The 20539-nt window shown below is 36.3% G+C and overlaps 2 protein-coding genes across 5 annotated transcripts in view; both read right to left on the bottom strand.

The window, feature by feature from the left end:
• Nucleotides 1-17467, bottom strand: part of ccdc78 (coiled-coil domain containing 78) — a 29156-nt gene extending 11689 nt beyond the window's left edge. The window contains exons 1-15 of one of the 3 annotated variants that reach the window (XM_048175367.1): nucleotides 17296-17465; nucleotides 16882-17067; nucleotides 15643-15774; nucleotides 15468-15554; nucleotides 14176-14508; nucleotides 11398-11439; nucleotides 10584-10666; nucleotides 8029-8107; nucleotides 7820-7945; nucleotides 6738-6922; nucleotides 5865-6039; nucleotides 5769-5797; nucleotides 5615-5684; nucleotides 5383-5483; nucleotides 5185-5297 (exon numbers count right to left, since the gene is read on the bottom strand). In XM_048175367.1, the coding sequence (XP_048031324.1) occupies nucleotides 5185-5297; nucleotides 5383-5483; nucleotides 5615-5684; nucleotides 5769-5797; nucleotides 5865-6039; nucleotides 6738-6922; nucleotides 7820-7945; nucleotides 8029-8107; nucleotides 10584-10666; nucleotides 11398-11439; nucleotides 14176-14508; nucleotides 15468-15554; nucleotides 15643-15774; nucleotides 16882-16953 (1627 nt within the window). In that variant the 5' untranslated portion in view covers nucleotides 16954-17067; nucleotides 17296-17465. Of the gene's footprint in view, nucleotides 1-5184; nucleotides 5298-5382; nucleotides 5484-5614; nucleotides 5685-5768; nucleotides 5798-5864; nucleotides 6040-6737; nucleotides 6923-7819; nucleotides 7946-8028; nucleotides 8108-10583; nucleotides 10667-11397; nucleotides 11440-14175; nucleotides 14509-15467; nucleotides 15555-15642; nucleotides 15775-16881; nucleotides 17068-17295 lie in introns of all 3 variants that reach the window. The other 2 variants (XM_048175369.1, XM_048175368.1) reach the window with 2 other exon arrangements.
• A 608-nt stretch (nucleotides 17468-18075) lies between these two features.
• ift140 (intraflagellar transport 140 homolog (Chlamydomonas)) overlaps nucleotides 18076-20539 on the bottom strand; it is a 35619-nt gene continuing 33155 nt past the window's right edge. For both annotated transcript variants that reach the window (XM_048175365.1, XM_048175366.1), the window contains 4 exons: nucleotides 20043-20255; nucleotides 19784-19950; nucleotides 19570-19711; nucleotides 18076-18690 (listed from right to left, as the gene is read on the bottom strand). In XM_048175365.1, coding sequence (XP_048031322.1) covers nucleotides 18505-18690; nucleotides 19570-19711; nucleotides 19784-19950; nucleotides 20043-20255 — 708 coding nt within the window. In that variant the 3' untranslated portion in view covers nucleotides 18076-18504. The remainder of the gene's footprint in view (nucleotides 18691-19569; nucleotides 19712-19783; nucleotides 19951-20042; nucleotides 20256-20539) is intronic.

Here is a 20539-nt window from a genome sequence, read left to right as displayed (position 1 = left end):
GACTACATGCAGGTTTATAAGAGTGAAGTACTTCCTGCAGATACCCAGCTGCAATATTCCATGGCATTCCAAATTTTCCCATTGCTCGTGGTATCAGACACACATTCCGAGTTCATCTCAATGTCACTATGGGCTCAAATGATTAGAGCTGGATGATTCATGAACGATTGCTGTAAAGCATGGTGAAAACTACTATATTATACTATATTGATGTTTTACTGTTTATATAAAAATAAAATAACACTATAAACAATAACATAACAAATAATAATATTAATAAAATAAGAAAATAATATAAAAATAGTAAAAAGTAAATTAATATTTATTGATGTTACTGTTTATAATATTCTTTTATATTAAAATATGTACATTATTATATTTAATATTATATTATATTAAATATTATATTAATATTATATTATATTTTTAATTAAATAATTACATTATTTATTATATATTATTAATTTAATATATTTTTAAATGTATTTATAAATTAAATAATATATATTTTTAAGATATTTGGAATGTGTGTGTATATATATATATATATATATATATATATATATATATATATATATATATATATATATATATATATATAATAATTAAAAATAAATTCAATATTATTATTTCACACCTGAGCATAACTAGAAACATATGCAACATACATATGTAAATTAATATTTATTAATGTTATTGTTTATAATATTCTTTTATATTAAAATTATATAAATAATATTTTATTATATAATTAATTAATTAATTACATTAATTATATATTATTAATTTAATTTATTTTTAATTTAAATAATATATATATATGTTTTATTTTTTTAACTATATATATATATATTAATTTAAAAAAAATTATATATATATATATATATATATATATATATTAAATTTTTGATATATTTTTACTAGTGGGTGCAGGACACTATAGTTCATTTATGTACAGTAAGTGAGGATAGCAAAATAAAGTAAACTGTGACATATTATACACAAAAATTCTTCATACAGTGGATGGTGTCATAAATTTTGGTTTGACTGTATATATACATAATCAGTATTATTTAAATTAAATTTAAGTATAAATATTTTATAATAAAATATATATATACAATTAAAAACAAATTAAATGAATTAAAATCTGCCTAAAACAGTGAGGTAACGCATTTAAACCACTTTGTTCTTTGTCTTTCTTTCTAGTTCTCTTTGGTGTTACGTTCTCATGATGTCAACGTGCCTGTGCGGATGCCACCCAGTGTGAGCTGGCACACAGTCGGCCGACCGGCCAACCCCCGAACCCCCCCCACCAATTACCCTCTCTACCCATAAGCCCCCTCCCCGCCCCTGCTCGTTTCCCAGGGGTTCAGGGGCCACTGTACTCACTACACCCCGTTTCCCATACGCATAATCTTGATTTTTTTCCCCGGCTCATAAAGAGGCGCTCGAACCCTCTTAGTCTGCAGCCCATTTCCCAAACACTCTCCCTTTATCTGACAAGCCCACAGCCTCTTTCTGTCTCGCTCGCTCTCTTTCTGTCTTTTCCACGCTCTCTTTCTGCGGGTAATCCGTGCTATTTTTTTCTTTCCAGTAATATGCTTTCAAGTTTGCCCTGCAGTTTCCAACTTTAAATTATTAGGATAGATTCAGTTCTCATTCAACATGTCAGTACATATATATTATATATCTTTGCATCTCCATTTACTAAAAAAATAAGACTTTTAGATTCTAACAACACTAAAATAAAACTTCAAACCTGAAAAACTGATTGTGAAAATCCCTAATACGACTAGCTCCTGAAACCACTGCAATTTATTATGTGTCCAAATAACATGTCTGTCACTCAGTGTCGTATGTTTCTCAGGGATCAGCATGTGTGTGAACTACATGCTCTGTAATGAAATTATCTTAACCCGTCAGACAATTAATTGTCAGCGGCCTTTCATTCTCGCAGCCCGTAAAATTGACATAAGCTTTACAAACATTCCACACATAGTTTCTCAGGAAGGAAGAGCATTCACACATATGCCTGTGCTTCTAAAGGATTAAAACACAGCGGTACAAGACATATTGCTGATAATTTAACTATAAATGCACACAAACAAAGGATCAATAATTAAAGATCAGTTATTTAATCTGAACCAGCAATTAACCAAATTTCTTGAAATTAAACATTGCGAGCTTGGCATTAAACGTGAGTGAAAATGCACTTAAAAATGCAAATGACGCATTAACGAGTGTTTACATGTACAACAACATGCTGATAATGATAAAAAAAATCCTGTTTTAAGGGTTTACATGCAAATCAATGAACTGACAACACAAGAAAACCATCTAAACTCAAACAGATGTGATAATGGTGTTTACATGCTAAACAAAATTGGAGTAACAGGCAAAAAATCTAAATGTTATGGAGTTACTGAAGCCATTTCTAAACTTTCCCTGATATAATGTCATGTGGTGTAAAACTGTGCATGTAAACACTCTCACTGATTAGCTAACAATGTTTATGATTGCTTAGGAAATCTTAGCACACCATTATACTTTCTTATTCTAAACTGAAATTGATATTTGAATCATTTTTTTGCCAGGTGCAAGAATATCTAACAGCATTAGCACTATTTCAGTTGTTTATCTCATAACTGCTGTTGTTGGAGTGGGCGGGCTTATGTAATGCGCTGTCTCATAAATGTTGTTGTTGATTGATTTATGGAGTGGGTGGGGCCTATGAAAAACTATATTTTTAAACAGCTGTTTTTGATTGATTTATGGAGTGGGCGGAGCTTATTTAAAGGTGGTAAAGAGGATGTTTTGTTTTATACATTCAAATATTGCAATATTACTTGAAACTGTCTTTACTAAGTGACAAAAGACTATTTATTAGGTGCACTGAAAGGAATATTATTAATATACATCATCTGTGCACGAGGTAGGGCCTTAAAAACATCAGGCTTCTAGGGCACCCTCTGGCTTGTCAATCACTGCCATTGTGAGAGACGTGCGCGGATTGGCCCTCTGGCTTGTCAATCACTGCCATGACTTTCCTGTAGCTCAATGGTTAGAGCATGGCACTAGCAATGCCAAGGTCATGGGTTCGATCCCAGGGACTGCACATACTCGGATACAAATGTATAGCATAATGCAATGTAAGTCGCTTTGGATAAAAGCGTCTGCCAAATGCATAAATGTAAATGTAAAATGTAAATGTTCCTTGTGAGAGACGCGCGGCTGCGCGCTCTAGTAACTTTCCACACTACATGCGCCGCATGCAATGTTTTTGTCAGGAGACAGGAGTATCAACTGCAGATTATGAGGTGAGTCCGACATAATGAATCCACTAAGTGTGTGCGCGGCTTAACGATTGTAAGGCCGATTATGAATGTAAATTGATACTTATGACTGATCGTGCTCAAACGCGTCCAGTCAGAGCCAGTTGCTTTCTGTCTGCGATTACAGTCTGTGTTCAAATTCCATGTGAAAGTATATAAATCTGCTTCAGGAGCAGGAAACTATCGCTGTATGTTGAGCACAGTCAGAATGTTTTAGCTAGTTGTAAAATGTGTATCATTTAAAACGCTCATTTCAAAAACTCAGTCGACGAAAACATCCTCTGTACCACCTTTAATGCACTATGTCTCATAAATGTTGTTGATTGATTTGTGGAGAGGGCGGGGCCTATGAATAACTATGGGCCTATGTTTTTGATTGATTTGTGGAGTGGGCGGGGCTTATTTAATGTCTCATAAATGTTGTTGTTGATTGATTTATGGAGTGGGTGGGGCCTATGAAAAACTATATTTTTAAACAGCTGTTTTTGATTGATTTATGGAGTGGGTGGAGCTTATTTAATGCACTATGTCTCATAAATGTTGTTGATTGATTTATGGAGTGGGCGGAGCTTATGTAATGCACTGTGTCATAAATTTTGTTGTTGATTGATTTATGGAGTGGGTGGGGCCTATGAAAAACTATATTTTTAAACAGCTGTTTTTGATTGATTTATGGAGTGGGCGGAGCTTATTTAATGCACTATGTCTCATAAATGTTGTTGTTGATTGATTTATGGAATGGGTGGGGCCTATGAATAACTATGGGCCTATGTTTTTGATTGATTTATGGAGTGGGCGGAGCTTATGTAATGCACTGTCTCATAAATGTTGTTGTTGATTGATTTATGGAATGGGTGGGGCCTATGAAAAACTATGGGCCTATGTTTTTGATTGATTTGTGGAGTGGGCGTGGCTTATTTAATGCACTATGTCTCATAAATGATGTTGATTGATTTATGGAGTGGGTGAGGCCTATGAAAAACTATATTTTTAAACAGCTGTTTTTGATTGATTTATGGAGTGGGCGGAGCTTATTTAATGCACTATGTCTCATAAATGTTGTTGATTGATTTATGGAGTGGGTGGGGCCTATGAATAACTATGGGCCTATGTTTTTGATTGATTTATGGAGTGGGCGGAGCTTATGTAATGCACTGTCTCATAAATGTTGTTGTTGATTGATTTATGGAATGGGTGGGGCCTATGAAAAACTATGGGCCTATGTTTTTAATTGATTTGTGGAGTGGGCGTGGCTTATTTAATGCACTATGTCTCATAAATGATGTTGATTGATTTATGGAGTGGGTGAGGCCTATGAAAAACTATATTTTTAAACAGCTGTTTTTGATTGATTTATGGAGTGGGCGGAGCTTATTTAATGCACTATGTCTCATAAATGTTGTTGATTGATTTATGGAGTGGGTGGGGCCTATGAATAACTATGGGCCTATGTTTTTGATTGATTTATGGAGTGGGCGGAGCTTATGTAATGCACTGTCTCATAAATGTTGTTGTTGATTGATTTATGGAATGGGTGGGGCCTATGAAAAACTATGGGCCTATGTTTTTAATTGATTTGTGGAGTGGGCGTGGCTTATTTAATGCACTATGTCTCATAAATGATGTTGATTGATTTATGGAGTGGGTGAGGCCTATGAAAAACTATATTTTTAAACAGCTGTTTTTGATTGATTTATGGAGTGGGTGGAACCTATTTAATGCACTGTCTCATAAATGTTGTTGATTGATTTATGGAGAGGGCGGGGCCTATGAAAAACTATGAGCCTATGTTTTTGATTGATTTGTGGAGTGGGCAGGGCTTTTGGATTGCAGCACTATATTTCATTACTGCTGTTTTTGAAAGACTTGTGGGGTGGGCGGGGCTTATGGTCTCTTGCACTATTTGATCTTCCCTCCTGTGCTCCCAGCAGCCTGCGCAGCCGCGTAATCTCCAGTTTATACCTGCACAAAGACGCCACACCTGAAGATCACATGCCACCTATAAAGTCATTTCCTTATTATCTATTACAGGTGGGTGTTCAAATACCTGCCCAGGTGATTGTCCACATACTCCTTCAGCTCAGACACCTGCTCCTCGGCAACAGTCGCTCTGGTGATCAGCTGGGCGCGCTCCCTTTCTTGAGCTTCCTGTTGGAATTTTACTGTGATTACCAGGGTGATGATAGTGAAGCTTAGATAATCTACTGCTATTTTTGATCATGAGTGCTGCTATTATTTTGTTTTTCCAGGATTAACTGGTAACACTTTGCATTGGTTACCTGTGTGGACTTGGTTATTTCTCTGAGCTGCTTTTTAACATCATTCCAGGTGTCTTGTGTAAGTCCAGCCCTACACAATTTATCAAGTGCAACACATCAAAATAAGCCAGTCAAGAGTAGATACAATATTTTTCTTACTCTGAATGATACTCACCTCTGAGAAGACTCAGACAACACAGCCATCTGAAATACCAAGCACATGATCAAGTCACAAAACTAATTCATTAAACACACACACACACACGCACACCTGTTCTCGAGCCAGTTTCAGTTGGCTCTCCAGGCGGGCTTTGTCCTCTCTCAGTCTGTGTAGCTCTCTCTCAGTCTCTCCTCTCGGTTCGGTCCCCGCGGGACTGAAGTGGGCCTCAGGGGGTCCGGCCTCTAAAGCGTGTTCAGGGAGTGCCAGGATCTGCTCACGTTGCAGTCTGGGACACAGAGACACTACTTATCAGACCAGATCAGATCTAGTGTGTGTAGGAGCAAGCATTGCATTTAACACAGGGCTGAAATGTCTGAAAATGCCACCACAAAATTTGCAAAACCTGATAAAACTTACCTTTGTGGATATCTCTACATTAAAAAATTGTTCATAAAGGGACAACAATAATCTGAATTCACATCCAAATGACCAAATTCTGTATTTTAGATTTAGCCTAGAGTAACTGTTTTACTGATCAGCATGTTGCTAGTATATTTAATTTTTTTTTAGTGAAAGTTCATTTGTATTTGCTGAAATTTTCATAATAAAAGCACCTGGTCAAATCAAGGTTTCCCAAACTGGGGTATGTGAGTTTGATGAAAAGCTAATCATTATTTTTTTAATCATAAAAATGTAAAATTTAACTAATTTTTAAATAAAAACAATAAAAATAAAACACTTACTAAGAAAATATATAGAATATTATATAATATTTTGTTCATCTGCATGTCATGTGACCATTAATCGACATCAGAGAACTGTGAACATGGGAATGTGTTGTAACATGATTCATATATTAACATTAAATCTTAGGGAAACGTTCATTTCCCATCAAAAAATATGTTTGGGAATCCCAATGTAAACGTTAATTGTAAATAGTTTGTATTAAGAGCAATAGGTGTGAATCAGTGGATGTTCATGCACCTGTAAGCAATGAGTAGCTGTTGGAAGGCATTGGTCAGATCCTGTATGCGTTTGCGGTACGTTCTGGCGGCTTTGGTGAGCTGTTCCTCTCTGGAGCGATATGACGCTTTCACCTCCTCCAGCATGGGCTCAACAAACCCCTTCAACTGTCCCAGATCACCGCCATCGGCTGCTGTTACACACTCCTACAGCGCCAGAAACCACATGCCATCAAACCACTCTTGTAACATCAATTTAGCTTAAAAACAAGAAATTATAGAGCACCGGTTTTTCGAAAGAAGTCTCTTATGTTCACCAAGGCTGCATTTATTTGATCAAAATTACAGTAAAAAAAGTGAAATATTATTACAATTTAAAATAACTGTTTTCTATTTGAATATATTTTAAAATGTAATTTATATTTAGTGATCAAAGCTGAATTTTCAGCATCATTACTCCAGTCTTCAGTGTCACATGATCCTTCAGAAATCATTCTAATATGCTGAATTGCGGCTCAAAAAACATTTCTGATTATTATCAATGTTGAAAATAGTTGTGCTGCTTTATATTTATGTGAAAACCGTGATACACTACCCCTCAAAAGTTTGCGGTAAGGAAGATAAAAAAAAAAAAAATACTTTTATTCAGCAAGGATGCACTGAATTGATCAAGATACAGTAAAGACATTTATAATGTTATAAACGATTTCTATTTCAAATAAATGCTGTTCTTTTGAACTTTCTATTCATCAAAAATCCTGTTAAGAATAATTAAGCAGCATTTCAGCTTATTAGAATGATTTCTGAAGGATCATGTGACACTGAAGACTGGAGTAATGATGCTGAAAATTCAGCTTTGATCACAGGAATAAATTACATTTCACAATATATTCAAATAGAAAACAGTTATTTTAAAGTGTAAAAATATATTTTTGATTAAAAAAATACAGCATATGATGAACATAAGATACTCCTTTTTAAAAAACATAAAAAAGATTGTAATTATTTCCAAATTTTGACAACTCAAGAAGCCACTTTAAAGTGTTTTTTCTGACATGAATGCACCATTAATTTAACTAAATGTCTGCTGGCATGTACACATACTGTAACATCCTGAATATAGTGTGTAAGTCGGGCCCTGTACTCTCTGTTGAGTTCCTTCAGATGATTTTGTAGTTTAGAGACCTCAGTCTCGGCCTCCTTCAGCTGGTGTTGAGATATAATCAGTGTCTGCATTTAGACAGGAACAAATCAGAAATCAAAAAACACATATACAGCATCTTGTGTGTGTGAGCGACTGATAATGTACTCACTGCAGACTGCTGGGAAAGCTCATGTCGGGTGTTCTGAATGGCTCTCTTATTCTCCTGTTGTTCCCTCCCCATGGCCACACTATGAAAGATAACACATACACACTTCAGCTGACCTTCATCCGCCCACGTCTCATGGTTAAACGAGCGAGCACATGTATCAAAGATTTTCCACTCATAAAGATAAAAGCTCCACCACATCACTCGTAATGTAGCAGGTGCACAGAGTTTGGTTTCACTAGGTCAAACTTTTAAGCAGACACCATTGTACCCTCGTCTGAGTGTGGCAATGACTCTGTTTACACAACACCTGTACTGGCCAATCCGATCACAGGTGGTCAGGTGAGATAGATGCTATTAACACACGACTCCTGTGATCATTTGAGATCAGATTTCGAGGAGAGGATCTATGATTTTGTGACTACATACTAGTATTATTTACAAACCTGATTCCAAAAAAAGTTGGGACACTGTACAAATTGTGAATAAAAACAGAATGCAATGATGTGGAAGTTTCAAATTTCAATATTTTATTCAGAATACAACATAGATGACATATCAAATATTTAAACTGAGAAAATGTATCATTTTAAGGGAAAAATAAATTTCATGGCATCAACACATCTCAAAAAAGTTGGGACAAGGCCATGTTTACCACTGTGTGGCATCCCCTTTTCTTTCTATAACAGTCTGCAAACGTCTGGGGACTGAGGAGACAAGTTGCTCAAGTTTAGGAATAGGAATGTTGTCCCATTCTTGTCTAATACAGGCTTCTAGTTGCTCAACTGTCTTAGGTCTTCTTTGTCGCATCTTCCACTTTATGATGCGCCAAATGTTTTCTATGGGTGAAAGATCTGGACTGCAGTCTGGCCATTTCAGTACCCAGATCCTTCTGATGTTGTAATTGATGCAGTATGTGGTCTGGCATTGTCATGTTGGAAAATGCAAGGTCTTCCCTGAAAGGGACGACGTCTGGATGGGAGCATATGTTGTTCTAGAACTTGGATATACCTTTCAGCATTGATGGTGCCTTTCCAGATGTGTAAGCTGCCCATGCCACACGCACTCATGTTTCACGACAGTATTCCTGAGCCCATGTTGTGATTTCCATTACAGTAGCATTCCTGTATGTGACGCAGTGCCGTCTAAGGGCCTGAAGATCACGGGCATCCAGTATGGTTTTCTGGGCTTGACCCTTACGCACAGAGATTGTTCCAGATTCTCTGAATCTTTGGATGATATTATGCACTGTAGATGATGATAACTTCAAACTCTTTGCAATTTTTCTCTGAGAAACTCCTTTCTGATATTGCTCCACTATTTTCGCCGCAGCATTGGGGAAATTGGTGATCCTCTGCCCATCTTGACTTCTGAGAGGCTCTTTTTATACCCAATCATGTTGCCAATTGACCAAATAAGTTGCAAATTTGTCCTCCAGCTGTTCCTGATATGTACATTTAACTTTTTTGGCCTCTTATTGCTACCTGTCCCAACTTTTTTGGAATGTGTAGCTCTCATGAAATCCAAAATGAGGCAATATTTGGCATGACAGTTCGAAATGTCTAACTTTCAACATTTGATATGTTATCTATCTTCTATTGTGAATAAAATATAAATTTATTTGTAAATTATTGCATTCCTTTTTTATTCACAATTTGTACAGTGTCCCAAATTTTTTGGAATCGGGTTTGTATATGATATTATTTATGAAAATTAAATTAGCTTTATTTATAGAGTACTGTGCAAAAGTCTTAGGCACATTAGTATTTTCACACACAAAAAAAAGGTAGTGTGTCAATAGGAAATATCAGTTTACATTTCCAATCATTCATTTTGCCATTAATTTTAATAATCCAGTGAGATTTTTGAATACACAAGGAGTCTGATAGCAGCTGGTGCTCCACACTGAGATCTGATCTCACCATCATTGAGTCTGTCTGTGATTACATGAAGAATCAGATGAAACTGAGACAAACTAAATCCAGAAGAACTGTGGAAACATCTCCAAGACGCTCGAAGAAACCGACCTGCACAGCTACCTGAAAAATAATGAGCAAGTGTACCTGTACAAAAGCTGTTTTAAATGCAAAGGGTGGTCACACCTTTGGTCCCCGTTGTAGTCCACTATCTGGAGAAAAATCCTTGAATGTTTTCCTCAAAACCCTAATTTCTTTTCGACTGAAGAAAGAAAGTCATAAACATCTTGGATGACATGGGGGTGAGTAAATTATCAGGAAATTTTAATTCTGAAGTGAACTAATCCTTTAATTGATAAATAAAATCTATTTATGCCATAATTTTTGAAAGCATCCTCACTTAAAGCATTTTTACGCAAGTGCCTAAAACTTTCCACAGGACTGTAGCTTTGCAGGTAGGTTTCTTCAAGCGTACACATCTATGTGGTCACATATATTTCTGACTACATCCAAATGTGGTTTCAGTGATCACAAAACATTTTGTATCCTGTTTTCGTGTATATAGTGCCGCCCACTTGTGTTTAGTAACTCAAGATGGGGCTTGTAGGTCAAACTCTGAGCAGATGTCATCAAGTGTCTCACACTTTCTCCTCTAGTTGTCGTTGGTGCCCCTCGTAGCTTTTCCTCAGGTTTTCTAGCTCATCTCTCAGGTTATTCTGCGCTCCCTGCATTGAAAAACATCACACATGTATAAAATCACCACCATATTACAGAAATGTCATAAATATTCTCCCTTCCCACAAGAGTGCAATCCCATTCGGCACTTAATTGTTGGTACTTAAGTATATTGTTCACAGTGTATTGTGTACAGTAAATTAATGTTATTGCAATGTTTGTAAACTGCACTGCACATCTAGTATATACCTGTATATGGCTGGAAAAAACAGTCAACTCTAATCTAATCTAATCTATAGGCATATTACAACAACAAGAAATATTATACTTGAAATATGTTGCAAAATGTAATCTATAATGGCCAGCGATATATTTGGATATACAGTATATTACATACAACTTTACCTGCATCTATACAGTACACTCACATAAAGCAATATATACTATATAGCAAATATCAGATGCATGATTATTTATAATTTCACAAAACATAATCTATGTAGTCACCCAGCAATAGTTGGATATATAGTACATACAACTTTATTTGCATACATACATTACACTATATATCAAATCTCAACTGTTTATATCATTGCAAAATGTAAACTATATTATTGCACAGCTCTAATCTGCAAAATGCAACTATAAGGCATGAAGGTAATTAGATATTATAAACATTAATATCATGATTTTCTGTAAAGCTGCTTTTAAACAATGTGAACTGTGAAAAGTGCCATTCAAATTCAATTGAAAAGAAATAATATGCTGCTGATTTTCTTACGTTTCTTTCCAGTGGGCTCTTGCGCTGTTCAAACTCCTCTGGCTGTTAAAACAAACATCAAAATCAGAGTATTTATCTAACTTCTTTAAAGGGTTAGTTCACCCAGAAATTAAAATAATGTCATTTATTACATTTTTTATACACAAAAGATTCATAACGCTCCGAAGCTTCCTGAAGCAGTGTTTTGAAATCGGCCATCACTATATAAGTCATTATTTTGTTTTTTTGGCACACCAAAAATATTCTCGTGGCTTTATAATATTAATATTGAACCACTGTACTCACATGAACTGATTTAAATATGTTTTTAGTACATTAATGGATCTTGAGAGAGGAAATATCATTGCTCCCTATGCAGGCCTCACTGAGCCATCGGATTTCATCAAAAATATCTTAATTTGTGTTCTGAAGATGAATGAAGGTCTTAAGGGTGTGGAACGACATGAGGGTGAGTAATAAATGACATTATTTTCATTTTTGGGTGAACTAACCCTTTAAGTTCATTAGGAATTACACTGTGTACAGAATTATTAGGCAAGTTGATTTTCTGATCATATTTTTTTTCCAAGCACATTTTACCAATTCCAATCCACATCAATCTTAATAACTACTATTAATATTGTTTTTAATCATTTATAAGTGATATATAATTGTTCATGAAGGCTGGAAATGAAAAATGCCTTATATTCAGGTGTGCAGAATTATTAGGCAGGTTTTCTTTTACAGGCAAAATGAGCCAAAAAAGAGATTTAACTCAGACTGAAAAGTCAAAAATTATTAAATACTCATGAGAAGGACGCAATACTAATGCAATACTAGAAATTGCAAAGTTAAAGCATGACCAAGGGACAGTAAAATGCTCATTGGGTCAGCGGGGTCAGACAAAAACAGGTGGAAAAGAAAAGACACATGTTAACTGCAAAATAATTAAGAATTAAGGTGAAGAATTAAGTGTGAAACCATCAGGAACCCTTTAGTCTCCAGCGCCACCATTTTCCAGAACTGCAACCTACCTGGAGTCTCCAGAAGTGCAAGGTCTCAGGATCTCAGAGACTTAGGTTAGCTAAAGAATCCTAAAAAATGACCCGCACTTGATAAGAATCACAAGCTGAAGTGTTATAAAATACATGAAGACTGGGTTTTATAGGCCTTATAAACCGACAGCTTGAGAGTGACTCCTGAAGGACCAGCACCACATCCTCTTGTACCACTGTTTGAAGAATTTATCTTCCAGAATCTGGCAGTAAGTTTTGGAAGATCATTTTTAGTCCATCTCTGCAAGACAGACATTTCAGGATAAGAGATGGACTAAAAGTGAACTCAAACACCTTACTGCCAGATTCTGGATAAATTCTTCAAACAGTGGTACAAGAGGATGTGGTGCTGGTCCATCAGGAGTCACTCTCAAGCTGTCTGTCTATAAGCCCTATTAAAACCCAGTCTTCATGTATTTTATAACACTTCAGCTTGTGATTCTTATCAAGTGCAGGTCATTTTTTAGGATTCTTTAGCTAACCTAAGTCTCTGAGATCCTGAGACCTTGCACTTCTGGAGACTCCAGGTAGGTTGCAGTTCTGGAAAATGGTGGCGCTGGAGACTAAAGGGTTCCTGATGGTTTCACACTTAATTCTTCACCTTAATTCTTAATTATTTTGCAGTTAACATGTGTCTTTTCTTTTCCACCTGTTTTTGTCTGACCCCGCTGACCCAATGAGCATTTTGCTGTCCCTTGGTCATGCTTTAACTTTGCAATTTCTAATATTGCATTAGTATTGCATCCTTCTCATGAGTATTTAATAATTTTTGACTTTTCAGTCTAAGTTAAATCTCTTTTTTGGCTCATTTTGCCTGTAAAAGAAAACCTGCCTAATAATTCTGCACACCTAAATATAAGGCATTTTTCATTTCCAGCCTTCATGAACAATTATATATCACTTATAAATGATTAAAAACAATATTAATAGTAGTTATTAAGATTGATGTGGATTGGAATTGGTAAAATGTGCTTGGGAAAAAAATATGATCAGAAAATCAACTTGCCTAATAATTCTGCACACACTGTATTGTTGTTCCCCTTTCAGTGATCTTATAAAACAATGCATCACTATTATTATTGTTCATAATTCGGTGTGTGTTCAGTTCACAGATCAACTGTAAATGTACTTTTTAAAAAGTCTTAAAGGGTTACTTCACCCAAAAATGATAATAATGTCATTTATTACTCACCCTCATGTCATTCCAAACCCGTAAGACTTTCGTTCATCTTCAGAGCACAAATGAAGATCTTTTTGATGAAATCTGAGAGCTTTCTGTGCTTCCATTCACAGCTACAAAACTACCACTTTCAAGCCCCAGAAAGGTAGTAAAGACATCATTAAAGTACTCCATGTGACTCCAGTGGTTTCAACTCAATTTTATGAAGTGACATGAGTGCTTTGTTTGGGCAAAGAAACATAATTTACCACTTTATTTACAAAATATTAATCTTTACTGCCTTTCTGGGGCTTGAAAGTGGCAGTGTCTTGGCTTAGGCTATCAATGGAGAGACAGAAATCTCTCAAATTTCATTAAAAAGATCTTCATTTGTGTTCCGAAGCTGAACGAAAGACTTATAGAGATTTGGAACGACATGAGGCTGAGTAATTAATAACAGAATTTTCATTAAACTGCAGCATGTACCTGTATGTGGCCTTTTGAATTCAATTGGATTCAACGCCCTCTAAAGAAACATACTTTGCTAAAGGAAGTGTTTGATAAGGATAAGCACATGTCTCTCACCCTGACTCTGTTCAGCGACGCCCTGCTGATGAGCGCTCGAACCCTCTCCACCTCCAGCGTGTGTCTGTGTGTCCGCTCTCTCTCCTGCAGGAGCGTGTCGTGTGTGTGCGCGAGGGCGAGCAGCTCAGCGCTGAGCTCTTCAGAGTGCGTACGTTCTCTTTCATAAGCGCTGCTCAACGACAGGAAGTTGCTCTTTAGCACTGAGTACTCTTCGGCCAGGTCACGCTCATTTCGCTCAATGACTTCTAAACGGGCCAATGCTGCTGACACTTCCTGTCTGAGCCGGTCACGCTCTGTCTGAAGAGATGAGGCAGTTCCCTCCTGAGATAAAACCTGGGAAAGAGAGCATGAAATATAAATGTAGAGCTGCTTTACAGCTGAATTTGTTTCATATTTGATGAAGTTTGCAGCATTATGTTATTACTGTGAAGTTGCTTTAAAGGGTTAGTTCACCCAAAAATGAAAATAATGTCATTTATTACTCGCCCTCATGACATTCCACACCAGTAAGTCCTTCATTAATCTTCGGAACACAAATTAAGATATTTTTGATGAAATCTGATGGCCTCCATGGCCAGCAATGATATTTCCTCTCTCAAGATCCATTAATGTACTAAAAACATATTTAAATCAGTTCATGTGAGTACAGTGGTTCAATATTAATATTATAAAGCGACGAGAATATTTTTGGAACGCCAAAAAAAAATAAAATAACGACTTATATAGTGATGGCCGATTTCAAAACACTGCTTCATGAAGCTTCGGAGCGTTATGAATCTTTCGTGTCGAATCATGATTCGGATCGCGTGTCAAACTGCTGAAATCACGTGACTGTGGCGATCCGAACTACTGATTCGACACACTGACTCATTATGCGCCGATGCTTCATGAAGCAGTGTTTTGAAATCGGCCATCACTATATAAGTCGTTATTTTTTTATTTTTGGCACACCAAAAATATTATCTTCATATTAAGCCACTGCACTCACATGAACTGATTTAAATATGTTTTTAGTACCTTCATTGATCTTGAGAGAGGAAATGTCATTGCTCACTATGCAGGCCTCACGGAGCCATCGGATTTCAACAAAAATATCTTAATTTGTGTTCTGAAGATTAACGAAGGTCTTACGGGTGTGGAACGGCATGAGAGTGAGTAATTAATGACATTATTTTAATTTTTGGGTGAACTAACCCTTTAAAACAATCTGTAATGTATGAAGCGCTATATAAATAAAGATGACTTTACTTTACTTTAGCAGCCCATTAATCATCAGTGTGTACTGCACTTACCATGTTTTTCAGTTCAAAGATCTCCGCTTCATGCCTCTCTCTCATTTTATTGGCCTCAATCTGCACATCAACCAGGTCTTTTGAGATCTGAAACACATACATATGAAATAGAGCAGCATTTTCATAAGCAGACATCAGGCAGATGCCATATATTCAGTCATGTTTCAGTTCTTACCTTCAGTTTGTCTTCCTCACACTGGACCAGTGTGACTGACAGGTCGCTCTTTGACGCAGCCTGCAGGCCCAGTTTGTTCTGGGCCGAGTCAAGCTTACTAAACAGAACTTCATTTTGTTCCCGTAGCTGTACCTGTATATAAATCAATGCAGTTAAAGGGTTAGTCCACTTTCAAATAAAATTTTCCTGATAATTTACTCACCCCCATGTCATCCAAGATGTTCATGTCCTTCTTTCTGCAGTCGAAAAGAAATTAAGGTTTTTTATGAAAACATTCCAGGATTTTTCTCCTTATAGTGGACTTCAATGGACTCCAAACGGTTGAAGGTCAAAATTACAGTTTCAGTGCAGCTTCAACGGGCTTTAAACGATATCAGACAAGGAATAAGGGTCTTATCTAGAGAAACGATTGGTCGTTTAAAAAAAAAAAATACAACTGTATATGCTTTATAAACACAAATGATCGCCTTGCACGTGCTTCCGCCAAAACCACACTTCTGTATTCTTCAAAAAGCTTAGGGAAAAAACAGAACTGGCGCTGCGTTCGTTCCATAACAAACTGTAATTTTAACTGTAATTTTGACCTTCAACCGTTTGGAGGCCATTGAAGTCCATTATAAGGAGAATAATCCTGGAATGTTTTCATCAAAAACCTTAATTTCTTTTCGACTGAAGAAAGACTTGAACATCTTGGATGACATGGGGGTGAGTAAATTATCAGGAAAATTTTATTTGAAAGTGAACTAATCCTTTAACACTATATTCAACATTCAGCATGTTATGGTTCAGTGCAGGAGGTTTCAACCTTTACAGACCATACAGTCCATTACAATTTGGGGTCAGTGGCCTAACATTTTTAATGTTTTTGGAAAAAAAAAAAAAAGTATCTTATGCACAGTAAAAATAGTCATATTATGAAATATTATTTCAATTGTAAAATATTTTAAAATGTAATTTATTCCTGTGATCAAAGCTGAATGTTCAGCATCATTACTCCAGTCTTCAGTGTCACATGATCCTTCAGAAATCATTCTAATTTGCTGCTCAAAAAACATTTCTGATTATCAATGTTGAAAGAACAGCATTTATTTGAAATAAAAATCTTCTGTAACATTAAAAAGGTCTTTATTGTCACTTCTGACCAACTTGCTTGATAAAAGTAGTAGGATAGTAGTATACACTATAATGTTACAACCCAATTAAGCATGAATTCCTTTATATTACAAGAAAATATCTTACATTTTCGTCAGTCAGAGAGCGAATTTGCTCCTGAAGTTCGTTAATTGAGCTCTGTTTATCCGTCGAGTCCATGTTCTGCAGCTGTCAGAGGTGTGTTATGTCTGGTTTCTATAAACAGTCTCCATGGGCGTTTATAATGATCTACACTCTCACAGAGAAACAGCAAGCTGTGAAAGGGAGCTCCATCTGACGGATGAATCACATTAAATGATTCTTTCTGGTAATTCAGTTGAATCATCAGAGTTCCTAAGTGATTCAAACTCCTGTTTGTTTCAATTAATATCCTTATTCCATAAACATGTAAAATTTACAAAAAAGTAGATTTAATATGAATTAAAAAAAATAGTAAACAGTAATAAACTATTGTGGCATAAGTTGTGCTGCATCTATCATTAAATCAGACTCAATACTTACATTTACTATCGGCTCTGTTTGTTGTGGAAACAGTTTTGCTGAATTGTTCATTCCGTTTGGGAAATGTAAGATGAATCAGTGACTCTTGTGAAAGCTTTACAATGGTAAAGGGTTGTAAATCCAGAAGATAAATTGTTTAGTTTGACAGCAGGCCTATTGTTCAGATGAATCTTGATCAATGTATGATACAGGAACTGACTTATTTTTTGGTATTGACTCGTTGAATCCATGAACAGAATCATTGAAATCAAAATCGGTAAACGGTAAACATATTTGTCCAGATTTATGGTTAGATACACATTTATCATTAACTAGAAATTCAAACTCGAAACCGAATATTCAAATTAGGTTGAACGGAACTGAAATTACAATAAAGTCCATTATTAATAAAACGTATTCGAAAAATAGCGTAAAGGAATAACTGAATCACTTTTGAAAAATGTTCGAAAGAACCGACTCGCTGAAAAGAATCAGACTTGCAATCGTTACAGCCGGACTTGTCAACACTTGAATCATATATAATTTCAATTAAATCAATCAGCGACGATCAAGAGCAAGGCAGCGTGTGTACACATAGACATATAAAATACATAAAATAACACAAAATAGTATTTTATATGTCTATTTTATATGTCTATGTGTGTAGACACCAACTTCGACAACTACTCAATATCTACTTCAACTGATGCAACACCTATTTTACCTATTTAACACAAAACTGATAAACAACAAGTACATTTGACTTTGAGAGCTGTATTGAAATTCACTCAAAAAGCAATATGATTGAGTAAACATGTAGAAAATTTATTAAAATGTATACAAGATATATGATATAAAGATAGCAGAACAAATCTGTTCATTAAGTAATTTGTAAATTGTACAAAACAACTTAAATATAGTGGTCCCGCTGGATTCTTGTTCAAAAGGCCACACTCACATCACATACATAAGTGCATTCTGGGCATTCGCACACAAGCTACTCTACCTAAGGCAACCTGCAAAGTGGCTTTAACAAAAATCACATATCACCTATCAAAGATGTCCCATTTACTGGCAGTCCCATAAAAATATGGCACGTTTTTTTAAAAAATGGGGCAGCAAACTAAGACTCAGACAGGCAGACTTCTGTAGGGTAGTCGTGTGGTTTTTTTATGCATTAAGAAATGTATGTGATATCTTGAGGACCACAATTCTAAGCAAGTCGTTCTCTCAATGATTGATGTTCTCATCTTCCTCCACCTCTTCATCATCCTCGGCAGCATGGGTGTTTGCATTTTTGTAGACCAGGCGGATTCCAGCAGCGTTTTGTAGAGCCTCCAGACTGGTCTGACTCACATATAAGCTCACATTTATGTTGGGACGTGTTGATCTCAATTCCTCTATTTTACTCCAAGCCTAATAATACACATAGAAAAACACCAAATTATATAACTGGAAATGAATGTTAAAGAGATAGTTCACCGAAAACAAAAATATACTGCCCGTCATTTAAAGGGATAGTTCACCCAAAAATGAAAATATGACGTTTATCTGCTTACCCCCAGGGCATCCAAGATGTAGGTGACTTTGTTTGTTCAGTAGAACACAAATGATGACGACACATTGATGTCAAAAGACACGAAATGATAGGTTTGTGCAAGAAACCAAACAGTATTTATATAATTTTTTACCTCTAATACACCACTATGTCCAACTGCGTTCAGCACTCGGTTAGTGAGGTCTGATCGCGCTCTGACAACGGAAGTGATCTCTCGCACTCATTGAAGCAAAGCGCAAGAGATCACTTCCGTCATCAGAGCGCGTTTTCTGACCTCACTAACCGGATGCGCAGGGCAATTGGACATAATGGTGTATTAGAGGTCAAAATGATATAAATACTGTTCGGTTTCTTGCACAAACCGATCATTTAGAGTCTTAGGACATCAATGTGTCGTCACGAGCCGCAGAGTTTAATTTGGATTTGTCTGTGCATGTTTTTTGACTCTTATAGACGGAGTTCCCATAGAAATGCATTATACAACTGACAGACGGCAACGGTTGGAGTTAAAAATCATCATTTGTGTTCTACTGAAGAAACAAAGTCACCTGCATCTTGGATGCCCTGGGGATAAGCAGATAAACATCAAATTTTCATTTTTGGGTGAACTATCCCTTTAATTCCAAACAAATGTTGCTGGGGTGCCGGGAACAATCGCACTTGGATTAGGACCATAGCAAAAGCCCCCAGTGTGAAATTCCCCTAAAACACAACATGCCATGCCAATATTTAGATACCTGCTGGAAGTTGCCATTATGGCAGTAGTGTTCCACCAGGAACCCATACACATCTCCAACACGCACCGCAGGGTCCAGATCCTTCTCTTCCAGCAGAGACTCACACATACGCACAGATTCAACTGGATCCTCTTCATACATCCTTGAAACACACATAAATACATTTAGAAATGCATGCACAGGTGTTGACCGAATGCTAGTATTTCATCAGTACCTTCGTGCCTGAATGAACCTCTTGATAAGTCCGAGTCTGTGCGTCAGAATGAGGAATCTGCTGTCAGCCTCGTCTTCACTGCGACCCTTTGCTTTATTCAGACACTTGCATGCCTCCGTCAGAGCTCCGTACGCCTTCTCGTAATTCTGATAATCGTCAATTTCCACCTGTGAACAAACAAACACCACAAATAAGTCATCACTGCTTTTAAGAATAATTTAGAAATTGATTAGTTCTGCTGGACACGCGTTCTCAGTACCTCAGCACAGGCCTCATAGAAGCCAGCGAGCAGGTCGAGAGCGCGTCCTTTTGTGTAGAAGCTGATGATGTTCTTCATGATCTCCGGGTCGTTCCTCCAGTCCAGAGACTGCAGGTAGTTGGCTGCCATTATGTAAATTTCCTTCTGTCTGGAAACACCTGCGAAAAACACGATTTTCTCTGTATCGCCGGATTTCAACAGCGCTCGCATCGCCTGTCAAAGACAAGAACAGGAACAGAAAAGAAAATCTTGATATCTTTGATTTTAGAAGAGGTATTTCAGGCTGCGAGAAGACATAAGGGTCAAAGACATTTAGATGTCCACATCAATAGAAATTTACAAATATGATTTTATATACATAGAAAGCACATTATATTCAAGTAAAAAATCTATTTTTAAGGTTTCAAATACGTTTTGGGAGAATAAAATGTCAAAATGTGGGTGAAATAATGTTCCATTCTCATTCAATGTAACACTTATATTTATGTAAAATTGGA

The sequence above is a fragment of the Megalobrama amblycephala genome, linkage group LG22 (assembly GCF_018812025.1).
Source record: "Megalobrama amblycephala isolate DHTTF-2021 linkage group LG22, ASM1881202v1, whole genome shotgun sequence".
In the NCBI taxonomy this organism is placed as follows: domain Eukaryota; kingdom Metazoa; phylum Chordata; class Actinopteri; order Cypriniformes; family Xenocyprididae; genus Megalobrama; species Megalobrama amblycephala.
Note: the sequence above shows the minus strand (reverse complement) of the source record. Positions and strands in the feature narration are given on the sequence as shown.